Genomic DNA, 24,948 nt, shown 5'->3' with positions numbered 1-24,948 from the left:
AAGCCTGCTGAGTTGTGTCTTGAGGAGTTTGCAGTGTGCAGAACGGATGCTGCCACGTTGTTGAGGCAGGTCAGAAAGGGAACAATGGTCTTTTCTCTGCTACCTTTCCTGGCTCTGTTATTTTGGGGTGAGAGGGTGTTCTTTAATTGCTCTGAGAGCCTGTCTCCCAATCAATAAGATGAGGACGAAGTATATCTAATGCTTTTTAATGAAATGATAAGGTTTGTGGTTCTCCTTGAAGCCTATTAGGGCCTGGGAGCTGTGTGCTAGAAGTCGATAAGGTGCACCCGGAAATGTGGGTATTCCAGCCTGCTTATCGGGGCTTCATCGAAAAGCGAAAGTGCTCAGGAAAGCTGAGAAGGGACTCAGGTGGGGAAGCTGGAGGCGTACTGACTCCCCTCAAGGACACAGCAAGGACGGAGACCACAAACACAGGTAGTAAAGGCATGTGCAGGAGAGGCCTGATGCTCACAAGGGCCACGGCCTCTTCTTTTAACTTAAATTATGCTGCCTTTTTGAAATCCAACTGTTAGTATTAGGTTATCTCAACTTTAAGAGAGAGCAATATATCCTGAGAGTCACCTGTAAGACAGAGCAATGCTCCATTTCAGCCTCCATTTCTTTTTAAGGGACATTTTGAAAATTTACTCTATCTGTAGGAAGATTGGGCTTGCAGTATAGACAGAGGCACATTTTGCCCCTTTAAATCAGGCCACTTTTCTAGGGAGCCTCTGGAGCTCTGCTATTGGACAGTCAGGTTCAATGCCTGTTCCTTTCTTTTTGCTCAGGCTGGTGTGGAGCCCTGGGTTTTTCTGCCTCTTCCTCCTGAGTTCTGAGAAAGCAGGCCTGTCTCACCCTGGCCAGCTGGTTTTTCTTTGGTTTTGTTTTCATTTGTTTGTCTCCCTAACAGACAGGATCATGTTGTATTGCCTAGATAGGGCTTAATCTCCCAGCTCAAGCAGCCTCTTCCCTCCTGAGTAGCTGGCTCTACGGGAGCATGAGTCAGTGTTCGGTTTCTAAGATACTAATACATGTTAAATATCAGACATGATTCTGAATTCTGCCCACTGTGTTTGGTTGATGTGTGCCTGTGGAAGAACTGATAATAGCTTTTGGTTCTTTACCTGCCATAAACATTGGGTTATGTAATGCACACAGTAGGTGATCAAGGGGTTATAAAAGTTCTAAATGCCGATTTTTTACTGATTTTGGTATACATTAATTCCTAATTTATAGGCAGGGCCTGGAAAACACCCTCCTTTAATCTTTTGAGTTAGTGTAACACAGACCATTCTATAAATAAAGTGTCAGTCCATTTCGTGGGGCCTTACTATTTTAAGGGAATTTGTGATAGATTCTCGGAAAAATTACCTTGAACTACTCTCAAGATACCAGTTTCCACGGAAACACTTGATATGGCAACTGCATAGAATTCTTATGCATTCATTAAAGTCAGTCTCATTAGTAGAAAGCAGTTTGTCAGCCTTGCTCCAATGGGTCTACTTATGTTTAAGAAGAAATTTTTCATAAGTAACCACAGGCTGCTTTACATTAGTTAAGACTGATAGCTCAAGTCAGAGCAAACCAAGGTAAGTGTTTCCTATAGTCTTGACCTTTCAGACCGTCTCATGGTGATGTGCTAAGCACCGCCCATCACTGCACATCAGGGTCATGGAAAGAGCAGCAGACAGGGAGCCCAGAGCCCTTAGCTGCTCTCATGGCTTCGGCACGGATCCTTTCTGTGATCTTGTGTAAGTCTTCTGAGTGTTACTGTCCACCAAACAATGAGGTCAAAGCTGTTGTACGGCTCAACCTGACCGGTTTCCTTAACATATTTGAGAAGGTTAGATTAGATGTGAGAGTACGAGACATAAATACGGCAGGCCGTAAAACCTGAACACTATTGAAAGATCAAGAAAGAGCTTTATTATGCTTTTGAGGGAAAACAGAGGCCAATAAATATAGATGACAATTTATGAGGCAAATCCAAAACTTTTTGATGATTGGTTTACATCACTAAGACTGTATTTTTTTTATTACCCTTCATGGTTGCCCTTATTTAAAATGGGCTCTCTTGCTTTGTTGATATTTTGTGTACCTTCCCCTTACAGCTGAAATATCTGCTATATGTCAGAAAAAGGTAAGAGAAAACCATCTGTGTGATGGGCATGATTTCCTGTGTTTGTGTGTAAACTCATCTGTTGACATCTGCCTCATTTCTGCACCATGGTTTCCCACTGTGCACACAGCAGTGTGTTTGTGAAGGAGGAGAGGGAGCGTGTACGCATGTGAGATTGTGATGTCCACATGGTCTTCACATCCTTGGCTGCTTTTGCTCGTCATTAGATGCTCAGTGTCTTTGTTCAGTGCTCTGAAATGAAGCAAATGTGCAGCTCTGGGGAAGAGCCTAATCACAAAGAGGTGCAGGTGATGATGCAATTCATGTGATTTAATTTTAGGGAAGGATGTGCTAAAAACTTTATTGTCTTATTGTCTCAATGCATACAGTTTAATATAAGTCAAAAATATGCCCAGATCTACTATATGTAGAAAATATTTGTTTAGGTGGAAGTAGAATGATATATTTAGCTATTCCTCTGCTAAAACTTCCTTTTGCTATTTTGCATAGTTTCTTTGGGCCATTCCATTCCATTTCCCTCTATTTTTTAGCAGTTGAAAAACTAAGAGGAAACAGGATGGTATTATGACAAAAGTTTTGACCTGTTGGTTGAGGAACTTGGATTCTGGTCCCTCTATTCTTTCTTGCTTATTTGCACCATATATAATCCATTTAAACTTTTTTTGGAGATTGATCATGAGTTTCACCTTTGAAGGCTGTTTTGGTTATTTACTGTTATATAGCAAACCTTCCTGAAATGTAGTTGTTGCCAGCAATAATCAATTATTTGATTGCAATTTTGTTTGGCAGTTTGGCTAATGAACTCCCCTGGGCTGCTTTATGCTCTTACACGAGGTTGTTGTTGGTACGGGGTGGGGAAGTCAGGGGGTGTGTAATGGGAAGGATGATGACTGGCTGATAACGGATGGTCTGAGCATCACGTGTTATATATGGGACCTCAGTTGGGTTGGCTGAATGGTTCAAATGACAGAGGCAGCTGGACCTTCCACTTCCCACGAGAAGGCTCAACCTCTGGCAGGCTGGGCTGGGCTTGTGCACAGGCAGCAGGGTTTTGAAAGAGCCAGAAAGGAGGTTGCAAGTCCCACTGTGACTGAAGCTCAGAGGTCACACAATATCAGTTCTGCTGCATGGCACTGGGTAAACCAACCTGAAGATCAGCACAGCATGTAGGAAACTAAGAGTTTAAAGCACTGTCTTAATTAGGGTTATTGTTGCTTTGATGAAACACCATGACCAAAAACCAAGTTGTGGAAGAAAGGGTTTATTCAGCTTACACTTCCAACTAGCTGTTCATCAGCACAGAAAACCAGGTCAGGAACTTAAACAGGGCAGGAACATGGAGGCAGGAGCTGATGCAGAGATTATGGATGGGTGCTGCTTACGGGCTTGCTCCTCATGGCTCATTCAGCCTGCTTTCTTAAAGAACCTGGGACCACCATCCCAAAGATGACAGCACCCACAATGACCTGGGCCCTCCCCCATCAGTCACTAGTTAAGAAATGTCCTAGAGCTGGATCTTATGGAGGCATTTTCTCAATTAATGCTCCTCCCACCCCCTTGCAAATGACTCTAATTGAGTCATGTTGACATAAAATCAGATAGGACAACTGACCCCTTGTCAACTTGAGACACAAATATATCACTGTTAAGCCATAACCTTTCCTTTCTTATTCAGCCTCAAGATCACAAATTAACATCAACATCACAACATAAAACATTTTACAAACGTTAAAAGCCCCGAAGTCTTTGCAAATTCAAACACTTTAAAATTCAGACTACTTAAAAAACTCCAAAGTCTCTTTTAAAACCCAAAATCTCCTTAAAAATTCAGTCTCTTAGCTGTGGGCTTCAGGAAAATCCAAAATAAGTTAAATACTTTACTTCAAGAGGGAAGACTCAGGGCACAGTACAACCAGATGAAACCAAAACCAAACTCCCAACCGCGTGAATAGTGCAATGTGCAATGTCTGGATCCACTCGTGATCTAACCACTTCCAAAGGGCTTGGGTCAGTCTCCAACCCTGCCCTCCGTAGCACACACAACATGTCTTCCAAGCTTGGACAGGCTCCGTTCAACGGCTGCTGCTGCTCTTGGGGGCTGTCTCACAGCTCTGGCACCTTCAAAGCGCGGGGGTCTTCTGCTGCCACTGAGCTGCACTTTCACCGACAGCCTCTCCGAGGCTCTCTTCATGGTGCCAAGCCTCAACTTCTGTGTTTGACCCCTTCAATCCTCAGTCTTCAACTACCACCGAGGCTGAACCTCCACCAATGGCCTCTCCTGGCTTCTCACAGTGCCAAGCCTCAGCTGCTCTCCACGACCCCTTCATGCCTTTAAAACCAGCAGCACCCGAGTGGCTCTTATACTACCAAGAGTGGCCGCCAGTACAAGTTACAACGTTGTGCACTTCTGGAACATGATTCTGTGTGCTGACTCTCGGCAAACACTTCCCAGAAGATTTCACCTCAGTGATGCTGGTTTCTTCTTAATCATTGCTAAGTTCTCAGCTCCAGCCAACCAGCATCAAATAGCCCAGTGAAGCAAAGGCTTCACTTTAGTAGTTCTGATAACTTGTTAATTGCCACTGATTCTTCAGCCCCTGCCAACCAGAACCACAGAGTCTTAAACTCAAAATAACAAAATGGCTCCGATAGTCTTTAAACCTCCCCCCAAAACTTCATAAGCCAGTCTTCTACGGTCTGCATTGTGCTCAACATTCTTATCTTCCAGGCTCCTATGGAATAGCTCACTAAGCATTGAACATTCAGTGGCTTTTTCTTCCACAAAGTTCCAAAGTCCTCCACAATCCTCCCCTAGACAACAGGGTCAGGTCTATCATAGAAAGACCCTACAATCCTGGTACCAAGTTGTCTTAAGTTGGGGAGGAAAGGGTTTATTTGGCTTACACTTCTGTTCATCACCAAAGGGAGTCAGGAGAGAAACTCAAACTGAGCAGGAACCTGGAGACAAGAGCTGATACAGAGGCCATGGAGGGTGCTGCTAACTGGCTTGCATAGCCTGCTTTCTTAAAGAACCCAGGACCACTAGCCTGGGGATGTCCCCTCCCCCCCAATGGACTGGGCTCTCCCCATCAATAACTGATTAAGAAAATGCTGTACAGCCAGATCTTATGGAGGCGTTCTCTCAACTTTCAGATGACTCTAGCTTGTGTCAGGTTGACATAGAATTAGCCAGGAATTAGCAGGCTCCAGAATTAGTAGATTTAGCATCCTGCCATTTGCTCTCAGAATCATACAAGCCTGAGAGCATCTTTATCATGGGCCCCCTTCCACCCCAACAGAGTCCATGAGAAACAGTATGGCTTTTATGTGGCCACTGCAAACCCCTTCCATTAAGCGCAAGTTAGATGTGCAGCTCTCTGAGACAGGCCCTGCTATCCCTTGAACTCTCTGTGAGGCTTCTGGGAACTAACCCTCCCAGTCTCAGCACGTTATTATTTAGCAGTGACGATGGTTGGTGTGCGCCCTCAGAATCCCCAGGTCTTTGTCTGCCTAAAAGAGCCTGTGATGTAACCTACTCCATTCCAAATCTTAATAAATGGCTTTGTACCTAACCCCATCATCATCTTTCCCCTGAGACCACATTTTCCTGAAGAGGGCCCTGAATTTAGTGTTTACCCGAGAGCCTTGAGAAGCTTAAATCACTGACTGAGAAGAGTGTCCTGGGTTCAATATTTCCTTCTTAAACCCTAGTTGTAAATAGAATTAGTTTATTTGTTCACTTTTCCTCTCATGGTTACTTTTTGTGTGTGGAATGTATGTGTGTGTGTGTGTGTGTGTGTGTGTGTGTGTGTGTGTGCATAACTGTGCTTATCTGTGCGCATGCATGTGAAGGCCAAAGACCGACATTAGGTGTCTTTCTCCATCACTGTCCACCTTGTGTTTTGAGGCAGACTCTCAGTGAATCTGGTGTTTGTGGTTTCAGCTAGACTTGCTGGCCAGTGAGACGCCAGTGTCCATTGTCTCCCTGCCACCCCCAGTTCTGGGTCTTGTGGACATAAATCATTATACCAGCTTTTACAAAACTTCTCAGCATCAGACTCTTGGATAGCAAGCCCTTGACCCACTGAGCTATCTCACACACCACCGCTCCCCAACAAGAAACACTTGGGTGGCCCCTCTAACTCCACACAAAAATTCTTCAGTAGACCCTAAGTCCCCTAGTCCCCCTTTCCTGCTTCCCACCGCCAGGGCAGCATCATGGCCAAACATTTTACTGCTGTGTCCCTTTCTCCTGCCATCAAAATCCTTTTTTTTTTTTTTATTTGTTTGCTTGTTTGTTTGTTTCCTCTAAGTCCTCCACAAGGCCCATTTCACTCCCATGAACCATGTCTTTTGGCTTACACAGCCAGCCACTCCGTGTGGACGGTCTGTCGTGGTAGCCCCATGCTGCCAGGCACACAATTCTCTTCCAAATTCGCAGTGACCTCACATCTGTGGCAGGGAGGGGTATTTGTGATGGACCTGGATTATCTGGTGAAGACTCGAACAGTGTGTGACAGAGAGGGCCACTTGTGATGTCTGGGGAAGTGGTCACAGTGAGTCTTTGAGGGGTTCCTTGAAAGGGGAGTGTGTTTCGTGCAAGAAGGAGCAGGAATGCCCTGGTGAGAATGCCATTCTTTGATTCTGCTCTCAGCGAGAAGCAGAGCCGGTGCTTCCTCCCCTGGGCTGGGAACGAGTGACTCTTTTCAGGTAGCAGAAGTGGCTCTGTGTGACTTAGGCTGGGTCACAGAAGGCCACACATCTTACTCCTGGTCCCTCTTGATCACATACTTTCAGAGTGTCCCTCTAGAAAATTCCCATGTGCTGTGAGAACTCAAGCGCTGTGGTTAGGGTGTAGCCTGTCTTCCAAGGCTCATGTGTTAGAAGTTTGTTCCCAAAAGTGGCAATAATTAAGATGTTGGGCTTCATGGGAGATCGCTCCGGACAGATTGAATTAGCTCTTCATAGGTCTCAGAGAACCCTAGTGAGTTCCCACAAAGTGGGTTGTTACAGAAGACCAAACCTGACCCTGATCTCTGGCTTACAGTGTGCTCTGCCTCCTCCCCACCCCCCACAAGCACTTCTCTCATTTGGAAACCATCTATCAGGAAGTCCTCATTAGAGCCCAGCCTCTGCCATGCCCTTGAACCTCCATAATATGAAGCTAAAAGAACAATCTTTTCTTTATATCTGGAGTCATTTTTTTTTTTTTGTCATACCAATGTAAAATGAATGGATCCATCAAAGCATATGGAAAGGACAGACATAGATGCTCTAGACAGAGGGCCCAGTTGAGCCCATCCTTCAGTTTTCCCAGCCAGCACCATGGATGAAGAAGACCTCCCGGCAGCAATGTTTCTGCTTCCCAGCAATTTGAGTCATTGCATTTTAGTCCCTAACTATCACAGAGCAGAGCAGAGACATCTTGGTGGTGTCCTGTGAGAATCTCTAACTTGGAAAATCCAGGCACACAGCCAAACGGCTGAGGTTCTGAGTAGTTTATCATGCAGCAGGGGAAAATAGAAAAAGCCAGTTCTGTGATGGTTTTAGGGTTTTCTAAGGGGTATTTCATACATTCATCTGCTCCTTCCACCTTACTTTCGATGCCCGGTCCTTGGTTGCCATGTGTTTTCTCCAGCACCTCCTTTCCAAATGAAGCTGTCCCTGCTAGGTTGCTTCTGTCCTCTCCTAGCCTACCAGGTGCGGTTAATACAGATGAATTGGCCCTTTCACCGTGCTGCCTGGGTATTGTCCTCAGTCACACCCTCCAACTCATTAGGCGGCCTTGTCCCCTTTGAGTTACTGCAGGCTGGCAGTTATCCTGGGTGCTTCACTCCTGCAAAATAGAACTCCCTCCTGCATCCCTTCCCTCTCTTCCGTCCTTCCCCTTTCCCCTCTGTTCCTCCCTCCCTTCTACTCCCGGTTCTCCTTTCCCTCTCTTTGCCTTGCTGGGGATGGAGCCCAGGGCCTTGCTCACGACTATGCACTCTATTGTGAAGATCACATCTAGCTCACCTCTTTTCTAGCTTTCAAAGACAGTTCCTTCCTTTACCTTCCCAGCCTCCTCCATCTTGCACCATTTAGCTCTTGGCTGCTTTTCTAGATCCCGCCTCCTGCCTGGCTCCAGCACCAGCCCCACTTTCTCAGTGTGTGTTATGCCTGCATCCCACGTGTGGAGTTAATTTTCATCTTGGCTAAGGCCCAGCAAAACATAACATCTTTGTATGATGCCTACTTACTTGTCCACAACACATAGTGGCCTGGTAATTTGGCCTACAGTTGACTGGGCAAGCCTTCTGGTTTTGCCTGGTCCCATGCGTGGAAACACAGTTGTTTGAAAAATAGCTGAAGGTTGCTTTCGTGTTGTTGTGCCTGTGGCCGCAGCTGGCTTATCCAGAATGGCCCAGATAGTAGGTGTCTGAACACCCTCCCGAATGCTGTGTATTGAGGTTCCCGAGGTAACGGTGTTCCATCAGAGTGGGATAGGCAAAGCCTCTTGAAGAGATGCTCAGGAGTCACACGCCAACCATCACATCTGCCCCACTCAAAAGCAAGCCCACAACACCATCTTAGACTTAACAGAATGGAGGAAAGGCTCCTTATTAATAGATTAAGCTAGAAGGCCTCTGGAGAGTAGAATCTGGTCTCAGGCATGCCCAAGTGTCACCATCTGTCTGTGTTTGACCACAGGAGAGAGACAGGAAAAAGAAGGTGGCAATCAGTTCTTCACAATAGCCCATACAGCTAGGCACTTACCTGAGGATTTAGCATTACAGCAGGTGTTTACTGGATGTTTACAATTCCTATTGTTGCTCCTCAAGATGCCCCTGTACCTATCGATTCAGCCTGATGTCTGTGCTGTTTATACAGCTGAATGTTTGGAGAGACAGTGAGCATATTTTTATTCCTCTGTGTATCCAAGCACATTTGTTACGTTCTATGTGAACCACAGAAAATTCTCACACTAAGCCGACATAATCATGGCGAATGAAGTGTTCTTTCTTGTACATACAACAACAATAAAACTACAGCAAAATGTCAAAAAATTCAAAAATGATGCTGAGATCTGGGGATTATTGGGGCAGTTGAAAGCAGAGTGGGTAAATAGCTTGCCTTAAACCGCAGGACTGTGTTATGGGTAATGATGGGATCCCACCCACGGCTCATTATTTATGTAACAGTGGAAAACCCAAAGGAACATAAAACTAATTAGAATTGCCTTAGCCCATTTTGGTTGCTACATAATGTCATAGATTAGGCAACTGCATACAACACACGTTTATCGGGGAGTCCAAGATCAAGGCATTGGTAAATTTGACGTCTGGGAAGGCCTGCTCAGCAAACATGGCATCTTGTGGCATATTTTCGTAGCGGGCTTTTTCTCTAAGCCCCTTTCCATTTCTGTCCTCATGACTTGCTCACCTCCCACCGGCTCTGCCTCCTAACGTTATCATGTGGGGGTTAAGATTTCAACGTGGGAATTTGGGGGTGAGTGTTGGAATAAACGTAGAGGTCACAGCAGCAGCTCTAAGGGGAGGTCACTAAGGTCACTAAGAATATATACGGAGCAATACTGCTCTGCTGGGAGAGCCACGTTGATTGGAGGGTGAGCAGGAGGAGCCCGAAACCAGTAAGAATGAATGGAAGCGAAACTCAGAAACTCAGCGTCTGAAAGAGAAAGGTTCATTGTGTGAACTTTCCCCAGGGAAGCACAGATGTTTCCTCTCCCTAGACAGGGTACCCACAACAGACCCAAGTACCGTTCCCTCAAAAGCCTTACATACAGAGATGGGTGAGAGGTCACTTTAAGGAGCACGGGTGACCTCCAAGGCAGCTGAGCCACTAGAACATCTAACCATGACAGGAGTGCGAACTTCCCTCTGGATGGAGTTCCCTCTTCAGTAAATATTCCACACCCTCTGTACTCTAGCATTTTCTGAGGTCATGAAGCCAGAGAAGAATTGCCTGTAGCTGGCTAGAGACAGTGGATGAAATTTCGGGCAAGGGTCTAGTGATCCTCCATATCCCTCCTTCTAGGAGGGAATATCAGCAGTCAACAGGCCTGACCATGAGGATCGCCTTCAGAGGGTCCCAGCTGCTCTGAGGAGGGCGAGGGCTGTTAGCTCCTTGGATAGCGCTCTATGGCATCCATAAACAGGCACAAGTCAGCGCTGCCTCAGATGCCGAAAGCAGAGGAACACCACCAGAAATGTTAATAGAAGCGCCACAAGGCATCTTGACGACTTATTAAAAAAATTAGTAAGAACATGTTAGAAATGTTTTAAACTCCATGACAATAAACACACAGTTGCTGTCTGTTGGACGAGCTGCAACTGTGGAAAGTGTAAAGACGTAAATACTCCCATCTTGCTTTGATGGTGTATTGGCCTGAGTTTGTCTTGTCAGAAAATAAGATTTTGCTAACACTAGTGTCCAAAGTCAGTGGCCTTGTACCGAAAGAACTGAGATAGTATAGTTCCCATTGGCAGCAATGATGTGTTGATGGACGGTTTGTGCCTTTCTTTCTAACTCCCCTGGGGTTTCTGTCAGGAGGGTTCCCCGCTCTTCACAAACTCTGAGTTGATGAAGCCCAGGGTATTATTTCCCCTTGAGGTGTTCATATCTATCAAGCTTATGGGGTTTGTCTAACGGTGTCAGGTTCTCCCGGCTCCCTCAAAGCTCTTCAGATTGCTTCCCATAGATGCCGCCTCACTCTGCTGCGTCCTGTCTGGCCAGGACAATGCTAACAATTTCCCCCCTGAAATGTAATGGCATCTCTGTTCTGCTGTGCAGCTTTTCTCATTCGCATCACTTCGTCCGTTGATCCCTCTGCTGTGGTTGATGTCAGTGGCCAGTTCTGTGACCAGGTCTAGCTGTGCCTTGGTGTGTCCTTGTGGTGTGTGCTCCTTAAGCCTGCAGAGAAAAGTGGTGGGAGTGGGGATGGCCCAGCTCTGGGGCCATCAGCCCAGCCTAGCATAACCTCCCCCTGTCCTTGAATGCCGAGGACAGACGAACTGCAGGGGCAATCCACTCTGAGCCGTAGATAAACTAATTTTTAAAGGGCTTATTTATTCTGGAAGTTGAAATCCTTCCTTCCTGACTCTGGGGTGCTGTGATGTACATTCTCTGCATTATGGTTCTAGGGTTTTGTTTTGTTTTTTTTTTAATTTCTGCTCAAAAAAAAAAAAAAATTCAAACAATCCAGCTTTCTAACACAGTTCCATTGCTTTCTAGACCATGTCTACCCTTCCCACTAGAATAAAACACCTCGGAGTGGCTAGACCAGGCCCTGCATTTTGGAAACCCGGCCACTTCCGGTGGCCCCTCGAGGTTCCATTTGCTCCGGGGTTTTTAATCTGACTTTGTCTCAGAAGCCACCTCTAATTGGCTCTTCTCTGCTTCCAGAACTGCAGCTCCCATGTCAGAAGGGCCGTAGTCACCTGCTTTTCCGCGGGGTGCTGCGGGCGTCACGGAAACAGGCCTGTTCGGTACTGCAAGAGGTGCCACTCGAACCACCACAGTAGCGAGGTGGGGGCTACCTCAGAGACCCACCTCTACCAGACCTCTCCGCCCCCCATCAACACCCGGGAGTGCGGGGCGGAGGAGCTGGTCTGCGCTGTGGAGGCGGTGATCAGGTAACCATGGGCGGCTTCGAACTCGGCGCGCACCGAGATGTTCAGACCCACCCCCGTGTCTCATGCTCTCTGTAGTGGTGCCATGACGGTGGTTTAGTTCAATTTAAGAATTCGAGAAATATTTTGATTGCACGTCAGTTACGTGCAAGAGAGACACAAGTGTCCTTCAGTTACCTAAGCAGGGACTAGAGAAACGGGGGCTGTTAACTGTGGTGGGCTCTGCTGAGTGCAGGGTAGCAGCGGGCAGAGGAGTGGGTGTTAGGGTGGTGGAGGGGAGGCTCCCATCAAAGCCAGGATGTGAGCGGTATTAGCTAGGAGGCGGGCCAGAAGAGGGGCAGGGGTCCAGGGGGCGCAGGGCTGAGGCGAACTGCAAAGCAGAGGAGCTCAGACGGCCAGGGGTTCTGTGAGACGAGGGAGAACGCAGCGTTTCATCCCACATCCTCCAGACTGGCTCTTCTCAGTCCAGAGTCACAAGATCATTAAAAATTAAATACCTTAAACGCACATTTTAAAAGGAGACCCTGTCTCTTCTACTTTTCTCTTCCACCAGTGACAAACCATGAGAGGATTGCAGTGATTACCAAATAGTTTTACAGAAAACAAACATCAAAATGCAACCGTACAGTTTCCGACGTTACCTAGTTGTTTCCCATGTATGGTTTATTTATGTGATCATAATCACAGTGAATCTACCGTTCTTGAGCTGCTGTTCAATCTGTTCTTTCCAAGTTGTGCGGAAGTTTTGTATTTATCACTTCCTAGTCCACATATGAAACCCCCCGGGGGGAGGGGGCAGGGTGGCTGGGAAGCTGGCTCAGTGGGTAAGAGCATTTGCTGGGCAAGCGTGAGGACCTGAGTTTGAATCCCAGAACCCAGAACCCACGTGAAAGGCTGGGTGTGGCCACATACGCCTGTAATGGCACCGCTGGGAGTGAGACAGGGGGAGGCCGAGAGTGTGCTGGCCTGTCGGCCTAAGCACTGCCAACTTCCAGGTTAGCAGGATTTCTCCAAATAGGAACCAGGCAGGGAGCAATGCAGGAAGACGCCCAGTGTCCTTCTCTGTCCTTTGCAGGCGCACACGAAAGTGTACATACCCGCACCCCCAACTCACACACTGTAACACACCCTGAGTTATATAGTTTTCCTCTGACATCCTATATTTATATGCCTTTATTTAAAAATGTTTTATTAACTTTTTAAAAAAATATTTTACACATAAGTGTTTTTCATACGCAGCCTCGGTGTGGGCCAGCTAGTCAAAGGGTTTAAATATTTTCTCAGTATGTTAGCAGGCTGCTTCTGAAAGCCCGAGTGTCAGCTTACACTGGCCGACCGTCCTTACGCGGCTGCTTGTTTTTGCTAATCTCTTGCCAGCATTAGTGAGTATGACTTTTTATCTGCTGCTTGCTTAGCGAGCTCAGAGAGGCGTCACTGCCTCGGCTTCTTGGGGTGGTTGGGCAGCCTGAGGGAAGAGGCATCGTGTCAACGTGCTTATGATCGACGGGCGAAAGGAGACTGTTGGCTTGTCTTTGAGGTGGGGACTCTGAAGTAGCAAGAAAAGGAGGCTAGGGTTTCTGGGTAAATAACACGGACTTAGAAGAGGGTGGTCGTAGTGCTCCCCTGCCCACCAGGCCCACGCTCCCCCGATAGGGCTGCAGTCTGGGATGCGATCCGGGACGCCCTCTGCACCGTCTTACTTGACCTCTCCTTTCTGGCAGCTTACTGAAGGAAGCGGAGTTCCACGCGGAGCAGCGGGAGCACGAACTGAACCGCCGGCGGCAGCTGGGCCTCTCTTCCTCCCACCACTCGCTGGACAACACCGACTTTGATAACAAGGACGACGACAAGCACGACCAGAGGCTGCTCAGCCAGTTCGGAATCTGGTTCTTAGTAAGGAAAAGCCGCCAGCCGCTCTCTGCCCTCCTCCGTGTCGCTCCCACGCTGTGTCTGATGCGCTCCTGCTCTCCTGAGAGGAGAGAGCAATAGTGAAGAATTAACCTTTGGACCAGGGTGGTAGACCCCGGGGTAGACCCCTCCACTCTGGGTTGCTTGGTATTTTATCCGAGAACGCTTTTAGAGAGTCGCCCTGTCCAGATCCGTCTCCAGAATCCTGGGAGATTTTCTTTCTTTCTTTCTTTTTTTTTTTAATTATAAAGAAATTCCTTTTACAACCAATTTTTTTGGTACGCATGCAATTTTATTACCTATTAAAGATGAAGCTGATTTACTGGGATGGATCCGCCTGTTTGTTTGTGTGCAAACAAGGAGATTTTGTCAGAATAAGTGATACTCCGGGATGCAGAACGTCTTTAAGGTTTTTCAGAGGGGACCAACGTTTTGGTTTTATAATTGTCAGGGCTGCCCCCCCCCGCCCCCATTTGATTTTAATGGACAAGGAGGCAGCGAGGCTCACAGTGCCAAGGCCTTGCCCGACTGGAGCTCACCTCCCTCCCAAGACGCAAGGGCAGAGTGGCTAGTGCAGGCTCTCAAGTACTGGGTTCAGTAGGAGGCACAGAAGATGTATATCTTAGCGCTTATGTACACAGGGAGCCTTTTGCATGGTTCTGGGGGTCTATGTACACCAGAGGAGTCATAGTCAGGCTGCTGGCGACTGCATGGTTATGCTCATTTGAGTCAGCGGTACCACTCACCCACTGGAGACCAAACACCGCAAAGACCCAGCTGAATAAGCCCGTTCTGCAGCAATGCAGGCCTTTTTTTTTTTTTTTTCTTTTTTTCTTGCCTGCTGGAGACAAGGATTATGTCTCCATAGTGATCATTCTCTTCTATGCTTGCACACAGTTTCTTGGGGGAAAAAAAAAAAAAAGAAAATACTGACAAATTGGAAATTAATTGTTGATTTCCCCATGTCTTACTTCCAAGGACTTATTATATAGGAACGCAGTGACTCCTATTGGTGGAAACTCTTTGAAGGCAGGGGCAATGCTTTAATCAATCAATTAATTAATTAACTTTGTATTCTTGGACCCTGCCAAGTGCTCAATAAACTGTTGTTTCAGAATGGATAGAGTATTGTTTAAAAATTACTTGTAATATGGTGAGTTGGGAGGGGCACTAGGATATCAGAATTATTACTGATGCATTTTTTTACCCGAATCTGATCTTTTGAGAACTGAAATATATATGAAAAATTTTAATTGAAGATATTAATGAAATATTTACCTTATCGACTTAATCTTTTGGAAAATAATTTTTTTTCTAGTTCAGGTTACATAATGGTGTTACAATAGGAAAGCAATGCTTATCAGATGCCTAGGGGATGTTACTGTGGCAATCCACCCACTCCTTCAGAGAGGACAATAGTTCTAACTAGATGAGAATCGTTTGTAACATTGCTGGTTTTGAATACATCACCTGGACCCCCATCTTTTTTGGGGGGAGTCTTTAGATCTACTTGTAAGAATTCCGTGGAGCTGGGTGGAGCCTGAGCGAGCTCTGTTCTGCCCTCCTGCAGGTGAGCCTCTGCACGCCCAGCGAGAACACGCCCACGGAGAGCCTGGCCCGGCTGGTGGCCATGGTATTTCAGTGGTTTCACTCCACGGCGTACATGATGGATGATGAAGTTGGAAGCTTGGTGGAAAAGCTGAAGCCTCAGTTTGTTACCAAGTGGTTAAAGACAGTGTGTGACGTCCGATTTGATGTCATGGTCATGTGCCTTCTTCCCAAACCCATGGAGTTTGCCAGGGTAAGTGAAGGCTGCCTCTCTGGACCTTGCTGTGGGGCAGGGCTTGTGGGAAGTGCTACCTTTTACTGTCCCTCTCTCTGTACCAAGAGCCAACGATAGTTTACCTGGGTTTGGTGGTATATACCTGTAAACCCCAAATATAGGAGTCTGAGGCAGGAGGATTGCTACGAGGTCCATGGTGGTTTAGAATATACACTGTGAGTGCCAGGCCACCTTGCCTCAAAAATCCAAAACCCAAATCCAAACAAACAAACAAAAAAACAAGGGCCATCATTGCAGTGTGTGCATCTTTGGTGATGGACTGTTTTTGGCCTTTGTTTGGTATGGGAAAGAATGGCACGATGGGATTTTAAAGTGTAATGACTTAAGTATATGCTCATTTTTTAGTGTTGCTTGTTTTTCTTAAGAAAGAAAAGGAGGAGCTGGAGAGACGGCTCAGCGGTTAAGAGCACCATCTGCTCTTCCAGAGGTTCTGAGTTCAATTCCCAGCAACCATGTATATCTATAATGTGATCTGATGCCCTCTTCTGGCGTGCAGGTGTATATGCAGATAGAGCACTCATATATATAAAATAGACAAAAAAGAAAGGAAGGAAGGAAGGAAGGAAGGAAGGAAGGAAGGAAGGAAGGAAGGAAGGAAGGAAGGGAAGGAAGGAAGAAAGAAAGGAAGAAAGAAAAGGAATGGTCTCCATGGGGTTTGAGGGCTCAGTTCTTGCCTGCCCTATGGCCAGTGAAGAGACTCTCTGTGGCTTCCTGTGCACTTCTGGATACCAAATCCGTTTCTTGTTTTCAATCATTACTTGTTTTCTGGGATGAGTGGACAGGCCTGACTTGTTGGGAATCCCCATCCACTCCAGTTGTTCTAAATCAGCTTCCCACTGCAGATTCCAGTGTTGGGCTTCAGACCCAGGACAAGTGGCTGAGGTGCCCATTTAAACCAAAGTGGACCTGGCCTCCAGGTTTTCCCAGCACCCCTCAGTCACCACCTTTACAAGGCTGTCATACCCCACCCTCCACCCTGAACTTTCCAGCCCAGGAGCTGGGCTTCCTTTCCTCAAGGGGTTCTTTACTAAATAATCCAGACATTTTGGTTCTCCACCACCCCCATCTGTCTCTCTCCTCTTTCTCTGTGCATGCCCTTTGTCTCTCTGCTCTCCCTCCCTTCTCTGTCTCTCTCTGCATGGCAACTTCCCTGACCTCCTGTGAGGTCAGTGAACCCGCCCCAGAACTGCCCCCCAACAAACCTGCCTTTATGTACTTTAATTTGGCTTGAATTGACTCATTTCAGCAGCACAGGATACCTATCATCCAGTAACAGAGGAAGTCCACACTGCGCCATTTCAAATGCCAAGCACGGTTCCTCCGACTGCCAGGATCCCCTCTCTGTGTGTTGGAGGGCAGGTGTCTTTATGCCTCTTCTCTTGCTACCTCTCCATATCACTAGTTGTAGATGCTCAGCGGGGAAGGCCCCATATTTCTTCATTACAATACAATTTGTGCCTGACCGGAAAGGTGGAGGCTCAGAATCAGTTTTTGGCAGCAATAAATGATTTTGTTTTCAAAGTATCTTCTAGATTTTTTTTTTATTTGTGATTTTTTTTTTCCCTTCAAAAAGACCTTGAGAAAAATTTCAGTTTAGAACGGTGCTGAAACGTGCCATCTGACGCTAAGTCAGAATACAGGCCATCTTCGATTCCAGGATTCAGATGGCTGAGCCATTGTGGAGCTAGGATCTGCTCCTCTTTTCTCTGGTGCCCCCTACTGACTCCTTCAGAAAATTGCATTTTTATAAGTCTGACGGTTTTCAAGTTGCTTGAACGCTTCGTGTTGGTATGCTTCCTGTTTTTTTTTTCTCTTAGAGTGTTAGAAGACTGGTCTGGTGTGATTATGACAGATAAGATGTTAGGTTGTCAGTAAAAATCTCCCTTTCCCAAAGCGGGTCCTACAAGGTAACCAATGATAGACAGATCAGCAGAGAAGGCTTATTGATGAGAATAACGAAGGAGGACTCCCTGAACAGTCAGAGATTTAAGACTTCCACACCAAACTCAACATGGCTTTGGCTTTTTGAAGCCAAGAGCAAGTGACTTTCTAGAATGGCTCAGAACACTCTCTTCAGTGGGACTAAATGGATGTGCATTTTCAAACTCCTCTGCTTTAGGCAGATAGGAAAAGTTCAAACACATTTAGCTCAAGCGGTTTCACCTTTAAACAGGTCTCTTAGCAATTTGGAATCTTAGTAACCCCGTATCTCTTTCTTCATGACCTCCCTCGAAATTTCACCTGTAACAAAGATGCCACGTGGGCTGTGTGCAAAGATGCTTTCATAAGAACTTACGAGATAAGGAGCCCACAAAGGGGAAGAAGGGTAGAGCTGAAGAAGCAGAGCTCCATGGCTGGATAGATTGCAGACCTTGTTTCTGAGGCCTAGAAGCCAGAGGTGGAGATTTCTAGACGTTAGTGAAGCGAAGATGTTAGCGTCACTGTGACACTCATCTCCCACACGCAGCACAAATGTCGTGGGTATTTGGTGAATTTCCTAAGGGGCTTGAACTGCTGTGATTAAGTCCTTTGAAGCTGAAGTCATCCAGCTTTAGCTTCTAGGCCTTGGGGCAATATTACCCAATTCTTAAAAACAAAACAAAACAAAACAAAAACCCAACTTTCATTTATTTGTTTATCGCTTGGCAGGGCGGGGGATGTGCATGCAATGACGTGAATGTGGGAGTCAGGGGACAACCTGTCCGAGGTCCTTTCTCTTCTTTTACTATGTTGGTCTGGGAGATGGAAGTCGGGTCATTAGGCATGGAAGCAGGCATCTTTGCTGAGTCATCTTGTCATCCCAAGACTAGCCAATTTTAATAAGAATGTGAACAACTGAATTTAGTTCTCTGTTGGTGCTGGGCCAGGGGTGTGGGAGAAAATTTAGAGACAGATCATGGGATGGCTAAGTGGTAAGAGAGCTTGGCCCTGCAGACACGAGGGCTGAAGTTCAAATCATCAGGACTCACATGAAAAGCCACATGTGGCCACGTATGCCACCTGTCATCCCAGGACTTGGGGTGGATAGAGGGGACAAGAGGATTGCTGGGTCTTACTGGCCGTCAGCATTGCACCAGGTTCAGCGAGAGACCTCGTCTCAGGAGTAAGGCAGAGAGTGACAGAGCCTGACATCTCCCTCTGGATGCATACCACATAGAGCTACACAGACCATACACACTCCCGTAGCCATACACTATACACAAAGGAAAGAAATCAGAAACAGTAACTGATGGCAAAATGGGCAAAATGACAGTAGCTTCTTGTACAAAAGGGTGTGGAGGCTGATTCACCCGAAGGCATATTAAGGAGCTGGGAGGAATAATAATCCCTTAATGAGATCCTTCCCAGAGCCCTCTCTTGATGCAACTGCTTGTTGATCCTCTATTAAAAAAAATAAAAATAAAAAAGATTTCCACAGTTCATATTACAAGGTAAAGATTCAGGAGCAGTCAACTCTTTATTAATTTTGTTCTAGTAAGTAGAATATAGAATCTTTAATAACAGTTTAAACAATTTAAACTTATAAATTAAAATACTCTCTTGATTAGTTTTTTTTTAAAGATGTCTGTTTGTTTGTTTGTTTGTTTTTTCCTTTTCTTCTGGTGTTGAGAATTGAACCCAGGGTATCATGCATGCTAGGCAAAGGCTCTGTCACTGAATTACATCCCTTGGCCCCACAAATGAATCCTTTTTAATTCATTGATTTAACCACTTTTAAAACTTCTTTTTAAGAAAAAAGACTGTGGCGGGATGTGAAGAGTAGGGAAAAAATAGTATTCTGTACCACTGTGCTGTCCATTAAGAAAAACCTGCAAGGCAGAGTGTGGCTGTAGAGAGTGTCTCCCTGCAGGCAAGAGCAAATGCATGCTAGTCATTGCTGTTCACTACAGTAGGAGAGCAACTTTGGGATTACGGCTCTCATGGGCTCTGGAAGTCCATGGCAGAATAGTTCAAATTCAGTCTGTGATCAATATCATACCTACCCGATGATGATGATGATGATGATGATGATGATGGTGGTGGTGGTGGTGGTGATGGAGCTTAGCAGAAAGTTCTCCAAAGAAGAAACACAAATGGCCAGTAAACACTTTAAAAAGTGTTCAACATCCTCAGTCATTATGGAAATTCAGATTTAAACCTTTTTAAGATTTGGTAGTGGTGGCGCATAGCCTTAGTTCCAGCACTTGGGAGGCAGAGGCAGATGGATTTCTGTGAGTTTCAGGCCAGCTCGGTCTACAGAGAGAGTTCCAGGGGCAGCCAGGATTATACAGAGAAACCTTGTCTTTGACCTCCAACCACCCCACCCTTCCAAAAACTTGACCCTCACACCAGTCAGAATGGCGATCATCAGGAATATAAGTGGCAACAAATGCTGACATGGATGTGGGGAAAGGGAATCCTCATGCCCTGTTTGTGGGAGTGAAAGTTAATGTAGCCTCTTTGGAATTCTGTCTGGAGGCTTCTCAACAACTAGAAATAGAATTACAGTTTGACCCAGTTGTACCACTATTAGGCATTTCCCGGAAGGACTCAGCATCTTCCCACAGAGAGACTTCTGTATTCACTGATCCATCTGAATGGTGACACAAAGATTCTCACAGATCTTCCTCTGAAGACTCTTGGCCAGTGACATGGACTTGTGGTAGGCCTACTCCTTGAATACAATTGTGAGGAGTATGATTTGTTCTTTTGCCTTTGTCAGGTTGGCGGATACTGGGACAAGTCCTGTAGCACGGTGACTCAGTTGAAGGAGGGTCTCAACAGGATCCTCTGCCTGATCCCTTACAACGTGATCAGCCAGTCTGTGTGGGAGTGTGTGATGCCCGAATGGCTGGAAGCCATCCGGACAGAAGTCCCTGATAACCAGCTAAAGGAATTCAGGGAAGTATTAAGGTGGGTAAGTAGTTTAAGGAAGTCACTAACTGTAGCGATACATAATACTCACGGAGCATGTGCTACGTGCCAGGCACTCTGCTAAGCATCTTGTATAATCTTCACATCTAACTGTCCCGTGGAGCAAGGCAAAGCACTCAGATGAGACACCACCAGAGACTGAGCTAAGGTGATTTGAATCTTTCCAGAAAAGGACTTGTTCCTATAGAGTAATAAATACATGTTGGTCCTTTTCCTTATTTTCAGGTGTGGTGGATAGGGTAGGTTGGGGAAGCGTGAAGGGAGATGTCTTTAGATGCTGGGGTAGTTCCTTCTGTTAAGCCTCAGATGGGAATGAACAACCATAAGATCTTTTCCGTTTAATGATGGAAACTCTCCTCTAACAGTAGTGAAAGACGTGAATGCCTGGTGATTAATTACACACAGTAATTAATCTAAAGGCCTTAGCTCTTCGAGGTTATAGTTAGAAATACTTCGGTGGCAACAGTAGCTTTTGGTGTGTGTCCATTGGTCATTTAACTTTTGTTGCTTTGCTTTCCAGCAAAATGTTTGACATAGAGCTGTGTCCTCTGCCATTTTCCATGGAAGAGATGTTTGGTTTTATTAGCTGTCGCTTTACCGGATATCCATCCACTGTGCAGGAGCAAGCGCTACTCTGGCTTCATGTAAGTGAACCATGCCACCGTTCTGAGGTGTCTGTTAGCTGCTGAGCTTTAGATGCCTAGGAGAAAGGGGAAGGTTTTCACAGAGACCCCAAACCCTTGTATTTATGAAAGTTTGCTGTAAACTGATGTCACACGTGTGAGATTAAGTGGTTAAAATTTAGATACATGTAGCTATAGCTGTATTGAATAAATGTAAATATATTTGGTAATATTACCAAATTTGTAGGGCCTTTCAGGCCTTGCATTTGACTAGGTGTCCAGGGTTCAGAGAAATTGCCTTTACTTGGAAAGACTGAGAAGCACTTACAGAGAGGATGGTTCATGCAGTCCGCTCAGCCTGGATGACTGCCTCTTCTGTCGCCATCAATGGGCACAGGCTTAACCTTTAAAGGCTGTCTCACAAATTACCTCCTCTCAGGTTTTCTGTAGCTGTCTGTCTACCCAGATCACTATTCCTTCCTGCAGCATCGGACAGATTCTCTTTGTGAATTCTGTCTTTTCTAATACGATTTTTTTTTTGTTTTGTTTTCCATCTGCTCGCAGACCCCTCAAGTTCAGGGACCACATCCTATTTTTAACTTTACTTCCCTCCCCAGCCTTTCGTCCTAGCATTTGGATATACATTTTATTTAGTGAGCACTCAGTTTAAAAAGATATGAAATGGAATACCTCCCAGGAAGTTTAGGCAGTTTCACAAAATGGGGGCAGATTTACTGTTTAATGATGATTACAGATACTTATTTAAGTTTGCTTTTTGTGGTGCTGGGGACTGAACTCGGGGCCTTCTGTGCTGCCCTGAAGGCAGGTGCTGCAAAGAAAGGCATCAAAGTACTGGCCTCACCATTGAAGAGACCAGACCAGATAAGGCCTCAAAATGGACTCAACATAATTAGCCGTGGAAACACTTGTAATATACACTCGATAGGGCCAGGGTTAGAAACATGTTTTTGTTTGGTTGTTTTGTTTTGTTTTGTTTTTATCCCTCTGAGCAATGGACAATGGGAGGAAAGTAGGTTCCTCAGAAAGCCCTGAGGAAAGTTCTAAGAGGAACGGAGGGTGGGTTCATTCTGTGTGAATGTTCACTGCAGATGAGGGGTATTTATCCCGTGAGGACATGAGCTTGTACCGGAGAGCAAGACAACATCATCTTCACAATCAGCCAGAGTGGGGGTGGGCCGGGGCGACTGCTGCAGAGGTTGTAAGCTCAGGGAAACAGTTCCACAGTGCGTGCATAGAGAGAACACAGAGTTAAGGCAGACGCTGGAAAGAACACAACAGCTTAGCGGACAGTGGGGAGGGGAAATGGAAATTCCAAAGATAACTGATTTCCTTGGTGTGAAAAGTTTGAAGATGACTGTGTTCATATGTGTATGCTAAGTGTCCTTATTTTCAGTAGTGTACTTAAAGAAAATATTAAATTTTGTTTTCTGAGTTTGAAAATTTACTCTTTTTGGTGGGGGGTTCTGGGGTATGTGCTTTTTCCCTCAGGTATTATCGGAGTTAGATATCACGGTCCCACTTCAACTCTTGATAAGTATGTTTTCTGATGGTGTTAATTCTGTCAAAGAATTGGCAAATCAAAGAAAATCAAGAGCCAATGAACTGGCAGGGAACATGGCGTCTCGAAGGGTAATTATTGCTCTGACTGTTCTTGTCCTACTTGTTAAGGCCGGGGAAGCCTCCGCCAGCTAGTCTGGCCTTGAAAGTGGCATCATTAGAAATCTCTTCGGAAAGATTGTATCACGTTCCGTTCCATTAGCGTTTTGATTACGTTAAATAGGAAAACATTTGTTAAAGACAGACTTCATGTAGCCTTTAATCAGTAACTTACTGTTCTCATTTTCTTCTTCTTTTTTTTAAAATTTAATTTTGCCCCCTGTTACCACTGAGAGAACAAGAGAGTAATTGTTTTGCCTACATTCTTCCGCTGGGGGCAGGGTATCCTCCTGGTGAACAGGAATTCTTTTCTAGCTACTGGCAGAACAGTAGTTCTCCTTGAGGGAAGAGCTGGGGTGACTGGCCTTTGTTCCTGTCATTGTGTTTCGGGAATATACATTCGATCAGTGGAGACTTCAGGGGCACACCTTGTCTGTGAATCAGCTCAGGTCTTTATTGCCTCTTTGTGGGTGAGAAAAGTGTAGAACTGTTGGTGCGAGTTATAACATGTCCATGGAGGACCTGAAGGAGTTTCCTTCAGGTGGAGGGATGCTCGCAGACCATGAGCAGTTCCTGAGGTCTCAACTCTCTGCACGGCAAGCCTGCCCCCAGAACGCTCCCACAGCCATTCGACTGAGATCTGGGATCAGAAACCCTAACGAGGTCATGGTCACACGGTCACAGCTTGTACTCAGTGCGGTTGGTTTTTTTTTGTTTTGTTTTGTTTTGTTTTGTTTTGTTTTTGAGAGGGATCATTGCCTGCCTAGCTTGCCTCTCTGACAGGAACCAGCCGCCCGCCTTGTTTTCTTCCTTTTGCAGCTCAAAGGTTGCGTAACAAGCTCAGGCACTTCATTCTATGCTATGTTCCCAGTGAACAATATCCCAGAGGAGTAAGGACCCACTCTCCTCATTTTTACAATCCAGTGAAGTGACACTGGAGACATGTATTCCTGAGGGGTGATCTTTTTATCCGGAACTGAATAGTATTTGTGGTGTTCCCTGGTTACTAGAAATGGTCCTTAGGAGATAAAAGAGGAGTTTAGAATGATATGCTGGACAGGGCTCCACCACAGCCTTGATCACTCACAGTAAAAAGGGGAGTTTCAACGGGGATTCTGCTGGTAGAGTTCTGAAAAATGTTAAAGGCGCAACAAGGACAAAAATGCTCCCGCTGTGAATGAAGGCTCAGTTAAAAGCCGCTGTCCTTGAGGGGCTGAAGGATGAGGAACTCTAGCAGCCATCCTGGAGCTGGCATTCCGCTAGGTGGTTGAGCGAGGTCGCCCTAGAGAGATGGCCTCAGATGCACTGCCGAGCAGGCAGAGGTGGCAAGAAAATCTCCCTACCTCTTGCCTCTGCAGCCTTGGTGTTCTTCTGGTGCCTGCCATTGACTGAACCCACCTGGACACCAGGCAGCAAAGGAGCCAGGTGAGACACAGTGGAGAACAGAATAGAAGAGTTCAGTGAGGGCCTTGGGTGGGGACACGGGGAACAGCCAGTACGGTAGGTCCGTTGTACCTCTTCATGAAGGTCTGATCATCATAATCCCAGGGGCTGTTCTAAAATCCTTCTGATCCAGAAATCTACCTTGATAATTCTAAAAATTATCTTAAAATATTTTACCTTCTAGTTTCTCATTTTCAACCTGTTTCCCGAAAGCTAGCCGCTGCAGTTTTTTACGGCAGCATTTGGTGGGATGAAAATGATGGCAGATGACTTTGTTCTCCAGGGTTCCAACTCATTTCCAGACCGCTAGTAGGAAAATGTGGACGTTTTCCTGTCTTGTTGACATGCGTTGTGGGGATATGTCATGTCTGGAGGTACAAAGGCCCGTGGGAAGCCAGTATGACAGCAGGAAATGCCTTCCCTAGGCTCCCCAGATACTTGAGATGACACTTACAGAGTCTTTGGCGCTGTCATGAGGTCATTTGCATTTGCTGTTGTGTTTTCTTCCAGGTGAGCGTGGCCTCTGACCCTGGTCGCCGAGGTCAGCACAATACGTTGAGTCCGTTTCATAGTCCCTTCCAGAGTCCATTCCGGAGTCCCATGAGGAGTCCATTTCGTAGCCCTTTCAAGAATTTTGGACATCCGGGAGGAAGGACTATTGATTTTGATTGCGAAGATGACGACATGAATCTAAATTGTTTCATCCTCATGTTTGACCTTCTCCTAAAACAGGTAGTGGAAGCAGGAGATTCCTTTAGTTGGGGACAA

At 46.0% G+C, this 24,948-nt stretch overlaps 1 protein-coding gene across 5 annotated transcripts in view; it reads left to right on the top strand.

The window, feature by feature from the left end:
- Positions 1–24,948, top strand: part of Unc79 (unc-79 homolog, NALCN channel complex subunit) — a 230,250-nt gene that overhangs the window by 101,050 nt on the left and 104,252 nt on the right. For all 5 annotated transcript variants that reach the window (XM_055592859.1, XM_055592860.1, XM_055592857.1 and 2 more), the window contains exons 11-18: positions 2,112–2,140; positions 11,546–11,775; positions 13,494–13,665; positions 15,251–15,481; positions 20,226–20,416; positions 20,958–21,081; positions 22,570–22,710; positions 24,691–24,912. In XM_055592859.1, the coding sequence (XP_055448834.1) occupies positions 2,112–2,140; positions 11,546–11,775; positions 13,494–13,665; positions 15,251–15,481; positions 20,226–20,416; positions 20,958–21,081; positions 22,570–22,710; positions 24,691–24,912 (1,340 nt within the window). The remainder of the gene's footprint in view (positions 1–2,111; positions 2,141–11,545; positions 11,776–13,493; positions 13,666–15,250; positions 15,482–20,225; positions 20,417–20,957; positions 21,082–22,569; positions 22,711–24,690; positions 24,913–24,948) is intronic.

This window comes from Psammomys obesus, unplaced genomic scaffold (genome assembly GCF_907164565.1).
Source record: "Psammomys obesus unplaced genomic scaffold, mPsaObe1.curated_primary_1811, whole genome shotgun sequence".
Taxonomy (NCBI): Eukaryota; Metazoa; Chordata; class Mammalia; order Rodentia; family Muridae; genus Psammomys; species Psammomys obesus.
Note: the sequence above shows the minus strand (reverse complement) of the source record. Positions and strands in the feature narration are given on the sequence as shown.